The sequence below is a fragment of the Tiliqua scincoides genome, chromosome 1 (genome assembly GCF_035046505.1).
Source record: "Tiliqua scincoides isolate rTilSci1 chromosome 1, rTilSci1.hap2, whole genome shotgun sequence".
Taxonomy (NCBI): domain Eukaryota; kingdom Metazoa; phylum Chordata; class Lepidosauria; order Squamata; family Scincidae; genus Tiliqua; species Tiliqua scincoides.
Window position 1 is genome coordinate 257,182,280 of NC_089821.1, and position 17,122 is coordinate 257,199,401.

General features: G+C 40.7%; 1 protein-coding gene across 1 annotated transcript in view; it reads right to left on the bottom strand.

The window, feature by feature from the left end:
- Window positions 1–17,122, bottom strand: part of HHAT (hedgehog acyltransferase) — a 189,751-nt gene that overhangs the window by 128,230 nt on the left and 44,399 nt on the right. Inside the window, exon 7 of the mRNA XM_066611755.1 lies at window positions 5,373–5,523. Within this exon, the coding sequence (XP_066467852.1) occupies window positions 5,373–5,523 (151 nt within the window). The remainder of the gene's footprint in view (window positions 1–5,372; window positions 5,524–17,122) is intronic.

Here is a 17,122-nt window from a genome sequence, read left to right on the forward strand (position 1 = left end):
CTTCGCTTTCCTCTTTCCTCTACATTCTTCTTCACGTGTGCATATAGAGCCTGCGTGCTTTAAGAACATAAGAGCCTTCCTGCATCCTGCTTCCCACAGTGTTCCATGACATACCTCTGGCAAGTGCACAAGCAAGACATAAGGACAATAGACTATCCTTGCAATTGCTCCAGCGTGGACTGGTGATACTTTTGGTACATAAAACGTGTTCTCATAACCAGGACATCTTGCAAACTAAATTGGCCTTGTAAATAAACCCAATTTTGTTTGAAAAACTGTGTTGATTCTGATTCTTTAAATTTTGGGGCAGTGCCAGGTTACTGGAGGGTGAGTTAGGCTCAGAATTTGAAAGCCTGGAAGTGTCCCTACTTCCTCAAAGCCTTGCGGAGAGCACAGCCCCGATATACTAGGAGTGGTGGAAGCAAAACAACAAACAGATGGTTGGCATCAGCATCTTGGAAGAGGAACCATGAAAGCACCACAGATACTAAATACTATCACATGTCAACAACCAACAAACATAGAAATGAGTTTGTAAATGTCGTGGAATGTTACTTTTGCTTTTAGTGCCTTTTAGTGATGCTGGGAGGAAGAGTTGCAATTCTTAACCGTGCCATAAGTTAAACACTTAGAAGACCATCACAAGTACCATCTTCTTGTCTATGATATATTGAGATATCTCTGTCTGGAAGGTTCCAGAATGCCTGCTAGTTGTCAGAATTTCAAGGTATTAGTACCCTGTGAAAAACACAATCTGATCAATCTGACCAGAATATAGACTGAAGGCCACACCAATGTTGCCCAAGTTTCCAGAAGTGACAACATTGGCCTAAGACAGAGCTATGATATGGGCTCCTTCAACACAACAGAGTGTGACTTGCTTTATCTTTGTGACATAGGACTAAGCAGCTTGTGTAAGTGCTTATGCACTTCTACTCAGAACTGCACAAATGGTGTTTTGTCTTCCATTTACGCCCCCTTGAGCTATAGCCCAGGTTAATATAGTAACAGTGCACAATACTTGCCAACATACACCTTCTAATATTTTCCATAAAGAAATGAAAAAAATATTGTCTAAATTCCTCTTTGGATGGCCTGCAGTACCCATAATGGCAATATCTACACTCTTGACGTGAAGACTTTGTTCCTAACTTCCACCACTGAAAAGCAATATTCTAACACAAACAATATTTAACAAATAAAATATATCTCAACATCACTGGTAGCTGGGATTCATTATTTTAACTGTAAAGGCATGAAAGAGTCATAACTCAAGGGAAACACAGGGCAAGCTTAGTGAGGTTTCTCAGATAATTGAAATTGGTCAGTAATTCACTGGGAACCATGGGAAACCCTGGTGCTCACCTTGCTTTCATAATGCAGTTGGATATGAACTGATTTTTAAGACACAAACACACAAATCCCAACTGCAGGAAAGATTACATCTAATTGTTCTGGAGAGGCATGGTGTACTTTGCTTTCAGGTTCCTGGACATGAATAAATGGGCAACAAGGCCATAAAAAATAACTCACTTTTTCCCTTTGGAGAAAATGAAAAATCTAATCTGGATTTACCACTGGACAATGGGTGGCAATGATGCCAGATGAGTCACACAAATATTAAGAGCCACATGACTAGCTCTAGGCACCTCAGGTGGTTTTAGACTTGTGCTTAGATGGAAGTTGCCCACCGCGCGGTAAACTTGTTTTGGAGTTTGGAATATTTATTTCCAGGCAGTTTGATAGCGGCATCACTGCTTCTTCCCAACTTTTGCATCTGTTAAACAGATTTGTACATAGCTTTAATCTATTTAGCAGTAGGAAAAAAGAAATAATGGAAAGTAATGCCTCTCTGAAGCCAAAATCAACTCTTGAACACTATCTTCCATCTCAAAGGAGTTTTAAAAGCATTTCCAGGGTCACTTTGCCAAGGAGTAAAGTTCCATTTGTCGCCACCGCCCCTGCTCCCAGTCACACAGAATTCCCTTGGGTGTGTTTTAACTTACTTTCTGGGTTACAGTGAATAAATATATAATTTGTGTAGCTAAATGCTTCCTTAGATATTTCAGCCTCTCTATTCCCTGAACCAATTTTCATGTTCTTACTCTGTCAACCAAGTTAGTTCTAGATCATCTGCATTTTGCTGTTTTTCAGTTAGAATATAGCATCAGAGAGAGTGGAAAATGCACTGATTGACAGCTGTCATAAGAGGAACAGAGACTACTTTACAGGTATTGAAAAAGAGCCTATTCAAATGTTGCCTCACCCAAAGAAACATGAACAAAAATGAATTCACTATGATGACACTCCACACAGAAATAGTCACACCTGAAAATTTCCTTGCTCATACCTTTCTAAGTAAATGGATCATCTACCAGTCAGAAATTTCAATTGGGGGTACCACAACAGAAGAACTTTTTAGCAGTGCTGATGTGGAGGCAATTCAAAGATCGATCCCATATAAATGTTAAGGTAATCAAGGGAACGGCTAGCAAAAATTGCTTTTCAGTAGGAGTAATTAAGGAAATGTGGTTCACAATCTCAAAAAGAAAGTTTAATTTAAATAGGTCCATAGTTGGTCATTCTAGTGATTCTATCCATTTCTGAGTTCATTACTTCATTCCTTCTACGTGAGCGAACTTACCACAAAAGATAAAAACAAAAACACTTTGGTAAACGGTTTGTACCCTTTGTTACTTGTTTCTATAATATCTCATCAAAATCAATAGAGACAGTCCCAGGCTGTTCTAGCTTAGCCTGCAATCCTATACAAACTTTCCTGGGAATAAGCCTCATTGACTATAATGGGACTTACTTCTGCGTAGACATGCATAAAATTGGGCACTCAGTTACTGCTACTTAAAAGCTAAGAACCGTAACAACCACCACCACCACCACCAGAGGGACTGCTGAGAGTACTTGTGAATTTCCCCACAGTAGGCTATATATGTGCACCTTAAGATCAAGTGAAAATTGCCCCCTATAATTACCACATGGTTTGCAGATAGCAAATTTAGGTAGAGAAGGAAATGGGGGGAGGGTAACCAGGGCAGCAGCAGCACTGTGACTATTTTTTTTTCTTTTTTAACAATTGCAGTGCTAGTGTGGGGTGGGGGGGTTTCTTACAGCACAATCCTAGGTATATCTACTCAGTAGTAAATTCCATTGTGTTCAATGGGGCTTACTCCCAGGAAAATGCATAAAGAATTGCAGCCTTATCCTCTTCCTCATATCCTGCTCCTAGCTGTGTTTGGCCACCGCAGCCTTACATGCAACAGGAGGCTGTCCATGTCTTACATATATACAAAGGTAGATATATACACACACCAACCAATCTCTATAATCCCCAGGATTCTAGTCAACAAACTACTCACAAGCAATTGTTGGCATGGGAGGGCTTTATCTGTGGATCCCATATCCACAAATTCACTAATCCGCAGATCGTATCTGCGGGCCCCCCCCATGTGCGCCCCCTCTGGAGGTGAGGGGAGCTCTGCTCACCTCCAGAGGGTCTTCTGAGCCCTACAGAGGTCGTGGGTGTCTGTCCGTGGCCTCTGCTGGACTCAGACTGAGACTTAAGGTTAAAAAAAAGTGACTACCAGTTTCTCCATGAAATCGGAAGTGATGTTTTTAATGCATTATAAAGCATTAAGAGGCCTGGGGAAAGGGGGGAAGGTGTTTGTTCAATTCCGCAGTTTCACTTAACTGCAGGACGTTCCGAAATGGAATCCCCACAGATATGGGAGCGTGCCTATATACTCAAATGACTGTTAAGCAGGGAGGAGATGGAAGGAAGAGACTTGAATCATAGGCCAAATCTCTGTGCACACTTGCAAGTAGATCATGCTCAATTTTTTTCTTAAATTATCATCTTTATCATTTATCTTTAAAACTCATATCTACTTTAAGATGTTCATTTTTATTTTAAGTCAGGTTCTCTATTTTTTCAAACTGAGTTGACTCAAATATATGTGCATATTAAAGTTTAATTTTAAAAAATGCTTAATTTTAAAGAACTGGAAGAACGGCAGGTGTCTGGCCTTGCATTTTAACTTCCAGTTTATCAAAATGGAATGACAGATATTCTCAGTCATGACGCTAGTCCAGAGAATTTTGCATGCAGCAATGGGCTGTGTGCATAGTCCTGTGCATAAAGATCCAGCACATCTCGTCTGACAGTGACAACACCTGTTGGGGTTTCAACACTTGTGATTCAGTCCACTTGTCAAGCCAAGTAAGTGGCAGCGTCAAAGCGAGTAACAAGCAACATCTCTTTGATGGGGGCATATGTGGCTGCTGTCCCAATCCATCAGTGGAAATTGCATATTCCATATTCAAGGACTGGTTATAAGATTCTTAATTACCCCTTTGCAAGCAGAGATCTCCCTTACTGTATGAAAGTGCTCTTCAGCATAGTATTTACTGCTTTAAAATGTTAAATAGTGGATAAACAATACTGTATTAGCCGTAGGAATAAAGAGAACATGAACTACAGCATAAAACTGATGAGAAATAAGAAAAATGATTTAATCTATGTTATATATAAAACTACTGTAAGTAAAAGAAGTGAACCAACCAATTTCCAGCAGTTATAATGCCAATTCGAGACATGACTCAACAAAACCAGCATGAGATATAGATAATGTTAAATCATAAGTTATTGACTTAAATAACACACAGTCACACTTATTAACTAATGGGAAATACATTTTTCAAAAAGTTGAACAGTTTTCTCTAATTATCACTGACTGGGAAGATTTGTGCTTCAATTCATATAAGGATAGGACATTTTAAAAGATCAAGGACTGATTCAGGCAGAGTCTATCAAAACGGTCCTTGAAATTCATTTAAATCAATGGGAGTTTGAGACACCTCTAAAGTAACTTTTTCTGGACTTAGCTTATTCCTTTAGTTCTGCACAGTGAAAAGTATTATTCTCAACACTTTCCCTGTAGGGGAAATCAAATATTACTAATCAAATATTACTTATCCTTCCCTGTATGAATTTCCACACAAAGAGCCTTTTTTCAGGGGGGCAAGAGTGAAAAATGGATCATAATTCATAAAGATGGGGGGAGAAAATAATTATCCTATCAGTGAAGCTAAGCGGTTTGGATCAAATTCTAATCATTAAGATGATGAACATTCCAAAGGCAGACTTCTCGTCACCTCTGTGGCAAGAAAAAGTAATTGTTAACTGGAAGGACATTTTTAAAAGACTGTAAAAGGAAACAGTTAGAAAAATACTATGTAACATCAATTACAGGTAAGTCTGCAGGTGCAATGCAACACAAGGCACACAAGCACAATGCATATAAACTACATAAAAAATAAATCTGCAATAAAAATTAGCAATAAATTTAAAAGCTTACCTCCACATTCCAGAAAAACTGTACATGGTGCTCACACAGCGAGGTAAGGCAGGAGGCTGGAATCCATCCATGCGAATAACAAGGGCAGGAATGCCAAATAGGACAAGATATTTTACATAAAAAAACAGAACTTGAGCCAACGCCAGGCCACCTAAAGGAATGCAGGACAAAAAGAACTTATTTCAGCACATTTTGGTATTTATACTTCTCGCCTCTCCTCCCAAATAAAATCATTATTTCATACCCTCCAGCTATCTGTAGTACTTTTATTGGTCTGTGCCCTAAGTTTGCACTGAGAGAAGTTCCATCTTTGGAGAGTCCTTCCATCTGTAGATGGCACTTTGCACCCTCACAAAGACACTCTGCACACAGAGGGGATCCCATGCATCCCAGCAATGAAGCTGTGCTCTATTCAAACTTAGGATATAACCTGTTGCTTTTTAATTGATTGATTGATTGAGAGACTACTATCTAAATGCTAAGTATTATTTATTTATTTATTTCCCTATCACCCACTTGTTGTCTCTGTCTCTCTCAGGTTTGTTTGTTTCCTTCTCACTCCGTTTCTCCTCTTCTCCCCCATTCTCCTTCTTCCCCTGTTTCTTTGTTCCCCAAGCTTCCTTCCTCCCTATATTCATGCTCACCCCCTTATTTTGGCAGTGGCTACTGCCCCAGCCATGGCTCCTTGCCCCAGCTGGCTCCCCTTCTTCCCATACTGTCTGCCTTTTGAAAAGGCAGGGATCTAGAGGGAAGACGAAAGTGAGGAAGCAGCAGGGAAAAGAAGGGTAGATTAGAGCATCTGCTCTAGTCTCTACTGCTCTCCAATGGCCCTTGCCTTTTCAGAACAAAGAAGGAGCTGATGCTGGTCAGAAGGGGCACTGGCAGAAGCTACCAAATGTAAGAATCCAGCGGGGAAGGGGTGTGGAGAAGGAGACTGCTCAGCAGACAGACAGAAAATGATGCCATTGCTCTGCCACTGTCAGAAGCTTCACTCCATGTAACTTGGCTACATCTACCTCATTGGAGTACCCCATCACAGCAAGTTTGATCAGGACCAATTAGAGGCCAAACTTTGCTTAACATAATACAACATTCTCACTAGAAGGGTGGGTTACTTATAGAGTAAAAAATGCATATGAACAATCCAGTATTAAAAGCTGCTTTCAAATCTCTTCATGCACTCATACTAGATTTTGAGCACTGTAGCTATAAGAAAACACCTTTTCTTACTTCTAGTTTGGACTTCTAGGTTTGGAATGGTATAATAAGCAAATATTGATTTCAGCTCAGCAAAAATCAAGACTTATTCATCTGAGAGATAAATATTTACCCCCAAAGGTCTCTAAATCTTCATATGCCCTAAATATAAAGTTAATACATGGTATGTTAAATGTTATTACAGACATCGCTTTGCTTGTCTACCCAAAATTTTCTTGGCCTTTTATATTAAGCTTTCCTGGAGGTGCATAACCCCAGAAAGAGACGTATACCAGGCCGGAGCCAGTCAATTGACCTTCATTTCTCTGAAATATGACAAGCCTTTGGGTCAGGTCACAGATCATGCTCCCAATCCTCCAAACCATGGTTTAGGTGGAGCTTGTGTACTCCGTTCTCCTCTTGTACGCTCAGAATCTGCGTAATATTCATTTAGTGCAAATCATTGTTTGTCCTTACATCTAAACTAGCAAATTGTTGTTTGCATCTGGCCGCCAAAGCACAATTGCAAATCAGGATCAAATTATGGTTTGCAGTGCTGATTTAGAGGACCATGCAACCCATAATTTTCTAGGCTGGATGTTACAACAAACTACAGTTTGCATTTAAACAGGAAGAAGTGAAAGTCCCCTTACAAGGGAAGAAGAGAGGGTCGGGAGTATCGCCTGAGAACCGATCAACTCATTGTCCTCTCGACATTCAGTTCTACAGTCAGTCACACCATGGACGCAAGGTTTCAGTAAACACTGAACCATAATTTGAACCAGGGCCAGTTCAAAAATTAACTAGCAGGAAGTAGTTGTTGAAGGCTGCAAATTGTGGGCACCGTTAAAGGACATTAAATGGTTAATTATTCTACAAAATGATTTTTTAATTTAATTTTTTTTTTTCAAGTGAGAGCATACTTTTGGATTTTCTAGTTCAACCACTGGACTGCTAATATGTTTAATGCAATTACAAGTACAGCTAAATAAACTAATCCTAAAATTTGACTTCAGCCACACTTCTTAGTACCTGGCTGCTGCCTTTATCTAGGAACATTACGCTTTCCTGTCTGAACCATTTGTCTCGAGTGCCGGTACCAGAAATTCCACCTGATTCTCAGAAGAGAAACTTCGCTTTTCTCGTTCAATCAGTCAGCATGAACAAATTAAAGATCATGAGCCAGGGCTTAGCTGGCTGCTTCATTTCTATAACAGCATCAGAGCAGAACATTGTCCTTTTGCCATAGCTACACCAGCCCTGCAGCATTGCCAGCTGAAAACAGCTGCTTCTGCCACTAAAATAGCACAGATGTGTCCATAAAGTCATATGGTACAAATCTTTGCTATGGACTATACTTGATGTCTCCTTTTGTTTCCTCAAATTTTAATCCCCTGACCAAAAACATTACAGGATATTTTAACACATTTTTAAATTTAAAAATACACACCCTGTCCTTTTGCAATGGAAACAGGGCAGCTAATAAATACAATGAAAAGAATAACATAAAAAAATAACAAATGATTGGTATCAGAGCATTTACTACTGTCATTGTGCTATATCATTAAAGGCCATTCTAAACAGAGTGCTTTTCCAGATCCTCTCAAAGGCGTGTAACTATCAAGCTGGCTTCCTCAGGTATGAAAATCCACTGCTTCATTATTATTATTATTAACAGTATTTATATACCGCTTTTCAACTAAAAGTTCACAAAGCGGTTTACAGAGAAAAATCAAACAACTAATCGCTCCCTGTCCCAAAAGGGCTCACAATCTAAAATCGCTCACAATCTAAAATTCATTCACACAATGGGTAGATAGTATCTGAAAGATGGTCCTCTTTAGAGGAGCAGAATAGATGAGAAGGGCTTATTCAAGGAGAGAAGCTTCCAAACATACAGTTAGAATCTCACGAACTCCGATAAGCATTATCTTCACTGAAGATGGATTCCAACAGAAGATTTTCTGAGTGATTTCCCCCATACTTCTATGGTCGATCTAGCCTGAATCTAGCCTTGAAAGAGAGGAGCAGGGGTTATGTTATATTGCTACATTCTTAATGATCTTGTTCTATCCTTAAAAGGGGGGAGGCGTTTTAAGTGCTTCAAGATGTTCCAAATGCTTAGGAAGTAGAGAGAGAAGAAGGCATTCTGCCACCATGATTTTAAGATAATAAGAGGATCTTTAAAAGATTAATCAATGCAGGGAGGGAGTCATCTCCCTTTTTTCAGGAGTTCTCAATTTAAGTGTTTGTGTATTCATCATTTCACCTTATTGGAAACAACAAAAAAGCACACACATTTATGAACAGTTGTATTAATGTTCCAGAGCTTTGGCATGTCTGTGTGCAGCTTCAGTGACATCATCATAGGCAGCAGCCAATTACTACCCACAAAAGCTGCACACACAACTGCTGAGTCAACTTTCAGCTCCCTTTTGAGCAGTACTTTTCTAGGTGTCTCCAAATAGCTCTCTCTGCTTTACCTTCCTTTCTCTCCACAGATACTGTAACTATCTTTGGGAATCCAACCATTCCCCAAATCTTTGCTGCTTCCTTAAAATATTGATCTGAATACTCCTTCCTTGTTCAAACCACAAAAGAGGATTATGGCTCCCAGAAATGGTCACAGAACATTCTAGAAGGCACATGAAAAACTATTCATTGAACCAGGCAAATTTTCAATGTTCCAACATGTTTCAGACTGTGAAGCGCTTTTTCTAGGAAAAACTATTTGTCAGTCATTGCTACATTAAAAAATGAATAGGTCTTAATGTCAGCAAGTTTTCTGGTTTAACCCATTTTTGCCCAGCCCACAGGTGTACACATTTGGTCCCTGTTGCATATATGCAACACTGGGCAGAAATGGCTTAAGACTGTGGTGGAGAAACCTGTATACTGTCCACCTCAGAAGCCCAGGAGCTAGTTTTTGAATTTATTTTTAATTCTAGGATTCCCTTCTGCAAAATTTCGAGGAGAGCAGACAATCAGAATCAAAACAATGTGTATAAATATATAAGATAAAGGAAATGGCAAAAGTAAAACAGCAGCAGTAACTAAAAAGTTCATGAAACAGAAAAGATTAAAAATAACTGTAAGTACATTCATATATCATTTCCTGACCCAAATTTTAAGGCAACAGTTCACCTTCAACCAGGCCTTGCTGCATCAATTCAGCCATTTGGGACCAACATAGTAATATGTCTCTCAACAATCATATTTATATATTTGGCCACCCCCCTCAGAAAGCTCTTCATTAACCCCACCGAGTATGTATGTAATTTTGTTCTGGTCATCCCAACCCCAGATAGTGGCCAAGATTGGTTCTAAGTAGCATATACGAAGATCTTGGTATAGTGTGCAATGTAATAACATGTGGGAAAGAGTTTCTAAATTTCCCAGCTTACATGGGCAAACTCTGTCTGCAGCTGGAATGCTTCTATATCTGCCAAATAATTGCTCAGATGGGATGACATTGCATCTCACTAGGGTAAACGCCCTCCGTTCTTGGGGGCATTCCAAGAAGTCAAAATATTTAGGCCTCCTTCCAGGTAGAATAGCAAGATGGAGATGTACTGGAGAGCAGATTTTGTGGGCATTGCTATAAAGGTCTTGTTGCTCGATGTTAAGGAGCCTTTGTTTCAGGGTTCTGTAGGCCTGCCCTGCATCTAGAGTGCCTAGCAAGTCTAAGGAGAGCCCCATAGAACAGATTTTCTTACTCAAAAGAGCTAAGCCTGGAAAGAGAGGAGAATCGGGTAAGAGGCCCCAAATCAGGTTATCTTGATCTGACAGGTGATACACTCTGAGCCAATAACTAAAAGTCCTAAGCCATGCCAGGGTATCCACTCTGTGTTGGCCAGCTTCCAAACAAAGAGTTGCATAGGCTACACAATGTGGCACCCCTAGTATCTTATGTAAGAACATCGCCTGCACTCTCTCAATTGTGCACTTGAAGGTCGATGACCAGACGGGGCTTCCATATAAGAGCTGGGAGATAGTTTTTGCATTAAAGGCCAACAGTGCAGCAGGAATGTAGGAGTTACCCCTGGTGAAATGGAAACGCAAGATAGCTTGGGTCGAAACTTTGGCTAGATTTACTGCCATTTTACAATGCGTCACCCAAGAATGCTTGTGATGGAAATAGATCCCTAAATATTTAAACTCTCTTACCTGTTCAATTATCTTCCCTTTGAAAGACCAATAGAGAAGTTTCTGAGATTTGCCAAATCTTAGCTAAATTTTGCTTTAGGTAGTCAATATAGTCGGTTATCAAACGTTTCAGACCTACCCTCAAAGTTGACAGTAAAACCATATTGTCAGCATATAGTAAAAGCGGGGTATGATTGGGGCCTAATTTAGGGCTGTGAGCATTGATTTCTTTAAGATGAGTATTGAGGTCATTTAGAAATAAGTTGAACAAGGTTGGAGCAAGAATGCAGCCCTGCTTCACTCCATTGTTAGGGATTGGCTCTGAGAGGTTGCCTCTAAGGGAGACTCTAACCTGGCAGCTATTATCTGTATATAGCTTCCTAATTAGGATGAGGAGTCATCTGTCCATCCCCATATGTGAAAGTTTATGCCACAAAATGCCTCTAACCACTGTGTCAAAAGCACTCTTTAGGTCTAAAAAGGCAACAAAGAGCTGTCCATTCGCCCGGGCTAGCTGTTTGTTAATGAGATGAGAGGACCATACAGTGATCTAAGATGGATTTACCCTTTCTGAAACCTACCTGTTCCGGGCCCAGAATATTGTTCACCTCGATCCAATCCAATAATCTTGATATTAAATGTTTTGTGTACATTTTACCAATACATCAGGGCCAGGTGCCTTACGCGGATTTAATTGATTGATATGCTCCGAGATTTCCGCGATGGAGACCAGAGGCCACTCGGGTATATTGTCAAGGGCAAGCCAATCCGGATAGGTGGGTACCCTAGGGCTGTCATAAAAAACTGCAAGGAAGTGCTGTTGCCAGTCTGATGGGGAATCACTGATGGATCGTGCACTTCTTTTCGCAAAGCTCCCGCCACGACCTTCCAGAATTGTTTGCTATTGTTTGATCGAATGGCCTGCAAAAGACAATTCCATTGATCTTGAAAAAAGTCCTTCTTTTTTCTCTAATAGCTGTGATTAAATGTTGTTTCAATGTAAAGTACTGGGCAGGCATCACTGCTTGCTCCGAGTCCCTGAGTTCCCTATAATGTTTCCTACAATTAGCCTTTAGGGCAAGACATTCTTTGTCAAGCATGAATTGGCGGTCAGAAGAGTGCCCAGGCTCGTGCTGCTTTGGTGCCTGTCCCAAGGATGTCACTATGTCCTCAATAAGTTCCTCAAACAGTGCAATCTTTTCACCAGGCTCAACTGAGTCTGATAAAATAGATCCCACTGTGCCCACCAATTCTGTCTTGAGTAACTCTTGAAGCTTGTGATTACTTGTGTGATTAGGCCGGATTTTGGGGAGGATTTTTAGAGCGCATCTCATAGATCCCAGCGTTTTTTGTCTTGAAGGGTTAAATTCTAAATCAAAATGGCAAATCAGCAGCAGGTGGTCACTAGACATGGGTTCCCCCACCCGAAATTCTGCGACATGCAGTAATATGGAGGATGGAATCATCATGTAATCTATTACACTAGAACCCAGAGGGGAGATGTATGTAAACTCACCAGAATCATCCAAGTCCTGTAGACCATTAAGCCATAAGATATTCCTGGCTACACTTAGTTTGGCCAGCAACATTCCTGCTGGGTTAATCAGCTTATCCTTCGAATGTCTAGTAAAGGAACATATTGGGGGGAGCGGTGAATCTCTAGGAATATCTAGGGCTTTATAAAAAATCCCTTACCCCTGGCCTACCTTCACATTCATATCACCACATACTATCAAAGCCGCTTGTGGGAATCTACATTCCAGGTCTTCCAAGATTTGGCCTAAATAGTTCCATTGTTGAACCCTTTGGACCTTGGTTGGCATAACTGGCATATACATGTTTACAATTATAACAATTAATTTGGATAATGCCACCTTGATGACCTGGATTTTACAGAGCTTGTCCACCGTTAGTATGAAAGTGGTCAGAAACCAGAACCGCAAGCCCCGCAGAGGGACGGCCCCTAGAGTTAGGTCTTCGTGCTGGTAGGGAATGAGCAATGTACCCCTGCAGAGCAATATTCTCCATCAGCCAGGTTTCCTGGACCAAAATTACGTCAAAGGCTCTCAGAAAAGTTATAAAATCCAAGTCATTTAGCTTCTTGATCCAACCTGCCACATTCCAAGATAAAAGTTTAAGGGCAGCCCTGCCCTCTGAAGCAGATGAAGGGGCTCAATGTCAATCATCCAACAATGGCGTTACTTCTTCATCCTGAGGAGTCATCCTGAGGAGAGTCAGCAGGCTCTTGAACAGCTGGATTCAAGGAGGGTAATTCTGGGGTGACTGTTGCTGGTGGCTGTATCAAACTCTTGCCAGGGCAGTGCACCTCCGCTTCCATCCTGATTGTTTTGTTCACATCCTCAAAATAGCTCCATATATCATGCTGAATAAGTAACAGGCTGAATTTGCCTGAAAATGTGAGGAAAACTTAAAACAAAATTATCATTTCTCTTTACAGATGCAATCTTTCCCTCCCCCCCCCCCTTTCATTTCCCATTATGGCCTACAGCATCAGGACTTGATCACCAGTACACTCAACAACCCTTCCCTTATCTGTGGGATACAGATGGGACAAAAGGTTGAAAATACAGCTTCTAGCAGTATCAACCATCTGGATTGCAGTCTTGAAATCTATTGCATCAACAACAGAATACAGCTTAGATAAACAGCTACTTTCTGTTTATGTCAGTGCCCTCCTTGATCCTCCTCCAGGCTTCAGCTATTTAGGATGAAAACAGAACATTACTGTTACATCTTTACACTCTCTCTACAACCAGAGTAAATTTGCCAGCAAGCTTTTAATATGGTCCTTTTATCATTCTATTGCTTCTATGCCTGAATTCTGGCACTCCCAACAGGCCCTAATAATAGGTCCTGGTGAGACTTGCTTCAAAAGTAAGCCTTGTTATGGTGTGATGGGAAGATATAACATGAAAACATACTCTTACACTTCATGTTTAAGGGTAAGTTCCATTGGCTTTGTTTGGGTGTTACATTCCTGATCCAATAAACCATGGTTTGTTGAACTACTGACAAACAATTAGCTTGAGTGCTCCCCCTCCCCCCCCCCCCGCTTGTATATTGGCTTCAAAAGACTTTCTGGTTCAGTCACAATTAGTCATGAACTTCAAACCACAAAATTGTGGTTCAAGGACTCGTTACAAACAAGAACTATGAACAAAGACCAAACCACAATTTGCAATCTTGGTTTGTAGGCAGTGCAGAAACCACCATTTCCTACTTTGAACATCATACCACATGTGATTTAGCAAACCAAGAAGTCAAGCTTGCAATGGGAGGAAAGAGGAAGAAGCAGGTTCACCACTCAGTCCAAAACCAGCTTGTTAGATCAGGACTATATCTGACTTGCGCTATTGCCTTCCCTCACTTTGCAATTCATTGTTATATTTTCCCTAAAAATGGACCAAACAATTTTCAAAACATCTAGCCATACAATACAAGTTCTACAGAGCAAAGGTCTTTTTAATTTTGTCCTTTCAGGCACCATGAACACCAACAACCCTGGATAAACACAAAAACATATCCCAATCCTGACCAACTTTTCAGTACCGATGCAGCTGCAATGCAGCCCTTAAGTAGGGGAACTAACTTCCCTTACTTTGAATAGGCCTCCGAGGCTCCCCCCCCATCATAGGATGCATCTGAGGATGCAGCATATGCCCTTTTGACACAACTGCATTGGTGCTAGAAAGTTTGTTAGGATTAGGCTGACAGTAGCAGGAGAAAAGTGGTAGCTGAAGGATGTTTGAAAGAAAAATTGTCCCGTGCAGCCTCTGCAGGCCTCAGAACACCTCTGGATGTGTCTGGAGAACACCTCTGGTTGTGTCCAGTGATCCTATTGGACCCAACCTGTGGATTCACTTGTCCATGGGTTTTGGTATCCATGAGGGGTGCCTGGGAACAGATCCCCCATGGATATCAAGGTCCAACTGTCTAAGGATTCCACTGTGAATGGTTTTATTAACAACAACAACAAAAAAATGTGATGCTAACTGAATTTGGTTCAAAATGCTTGTTTTATTATGAATTGTAGCTAGAGAATCAACAGCATTTGATTTAAAGAGTTCTGACCAGAAGTAGATGTTTATTTTGAATTTCAGTTATTTTTATTATGAATAGATATGCCATCAAATCAATGGATAGCAGAGTATGTCCAGTAGTGCGTGGCCTCACTCCAAACGGAGCACAAATACCACTCTCCAAATCATCACCAGAACCAGAGAAGAACTCCCTGAGTCTACCATGCTATGTTTGTTCCAATGACTGAGTTCTCAAGCAGTGGCAGTAAATCTAGCACGAGGGGCAGCAGAGGAGATCTAGAGGCCCAATACACCACTCTACTTTCTTCTTTATGATATCTGGAACACTAACCTCCTGGAATGCAGGGCCTCTGGAAGATTTCATTTCCTACCACAATTCTCAGGGATGCTAGCGACCCAGCAACTAAGGAGGAAGCAAGCCTCTGGAGTCTGCCTCTCAGCAGGTGCTGCTGTCTACCCAGCCCAAAGGATTGGGAAAGGAAGAGTTCATGAGTTTGAGAGATAATTCAGAAGCTCCAGTGCCTCATGATTTCACCAAGAGATCAGTGCGGTTTTCATATCTTACACTGGGTTTGGAAAAACCAAACTATTTTTCTTAGCTTTTTGAACTCCAAATCCAACCCTAAATTGAGCTCAGGGGTGTATGGGGTGGGGGTGGGGGGTCACCTGTTTATGATAATGTTAATGATTTATTTTATTCCACTTTTCTAGATGGAGGTGTTGCCCTTGAACCCACAAAGGTAGCGTTAGGTTCGTTACTTGGCATGCTAGATACGATTAAACACTCTAAAGGAAGGTATCGCAGAAAACAGCTTGCTTATTGCTAGTAGCAAAGAAAGGCAGCAAGGAAGCCAGTTGCCTCAGATCATACACATATGTAGCTAGATGCAGCTAGCTTTTTATACTCATTTCAACCATAGACAAGCATATGAGCAAAGGGTACAGTAAAATTCGACTCTCCTCGGCGCAATCCCTCCACCCTCCGGCCTTCCCTCCACACTTTGCCACAGTGAGCTTGGACTGCATTTGCAAGATAACACAGACGGGTTCTGTCTGGTTTTCAAGGATCAAGGTACTTGGTGAGGGATGGCACACAGCTTTTTGCTAAGAAGCATTTTAGGACCAGAGGCAAAGTCAGTGAGCTAATGTTAAAATGGTGTTACTTTGGCCAGAGTTTGCTAGACAACCATTGCCTAAATTAAAAGGTCTTCAAATGCCACCTAGAACAAAAAGAGAGGCTGCTGAATTTCCCCTGGGAGGGTATTCCACAAGTATGGTGCCACCACTGAGATTATTATGAGTTCATACTGGCAATGCAAAAAATTGCAACTGCAGATTTAAATCACTAAATATAATCTCAAAAGGCTTAAAAAAAAGTAAAGAAGAAACAAGAAAGGATTGAGTCCTAGAATATTAAACCGTTTATACATGCTTTAAATGTTCTTTGTAGATATCTTCATTTGCCAGCTAAATGGGGTTAACTACATTTCAATGTTTTGCATTTTGGAAGGTTTACTACTTTACTTGGAAAAAAAATCAGCATCTTTTCTTGCTGAAACCTCTTGAGCTCTGAATTTTCCATGTTTAGGGGAAGATTATTTCATTAAGCACTCCAAATTATATTTCTTTTTCCAATTTTCAAATGCCAGATGCTAAATATTGACTCACTTTATTCTTCTTATCTCAACAAACAAACATAGCCAGCAATAGTAGAAAACAGATTCTTTTGTTAACATTTCATTAGTATGCAGATACACGCACAGGCACTAATATTTTCAAAAGCAACATACTGAAAGCTTTACACCTGAATTCACAAATTTTAATCTTCTCTTCTGGGTTATTACAGTGCAGTCCTAGGCATGTCTACTCAGAGGTAAGTCAATGGGTTTACTTGCAGATAAGGCTGCAATTCTGTAACACTTCCCTGGGATAAGCCCCATTTATTTATTTATCTGAAAAATCCCATGCCAAAGCAAATGTCCAAGGCAGCTTACAAAGCTCCATAATAAAATGTACAACATATCACACCAATAAGTAAAAAACATTAAAACAAAACAAAAAAACCCCCAACACACACTGTTAAACTACTGGGGAGGATAACAAATGGTCCAGAAGCAAACAGTCAAGCCACAGCACTGTTATGTGGGTGCAGAGGGCAAATATCCACTCATCAACCAAATGCCAGATGAAACTGATATGTTTTAAGCCCTTTCCAAAAAGCCATGAGGGAGGTTGATACCAGCATCTTGAATTGGAACCAGAAACTAATGGGTAGCCAGCATAATTGCTGAAGCAGTGGGCCAACAAAGTCAAATTGCCTAGCCCCTGAAACTACTTGGGCCGCCA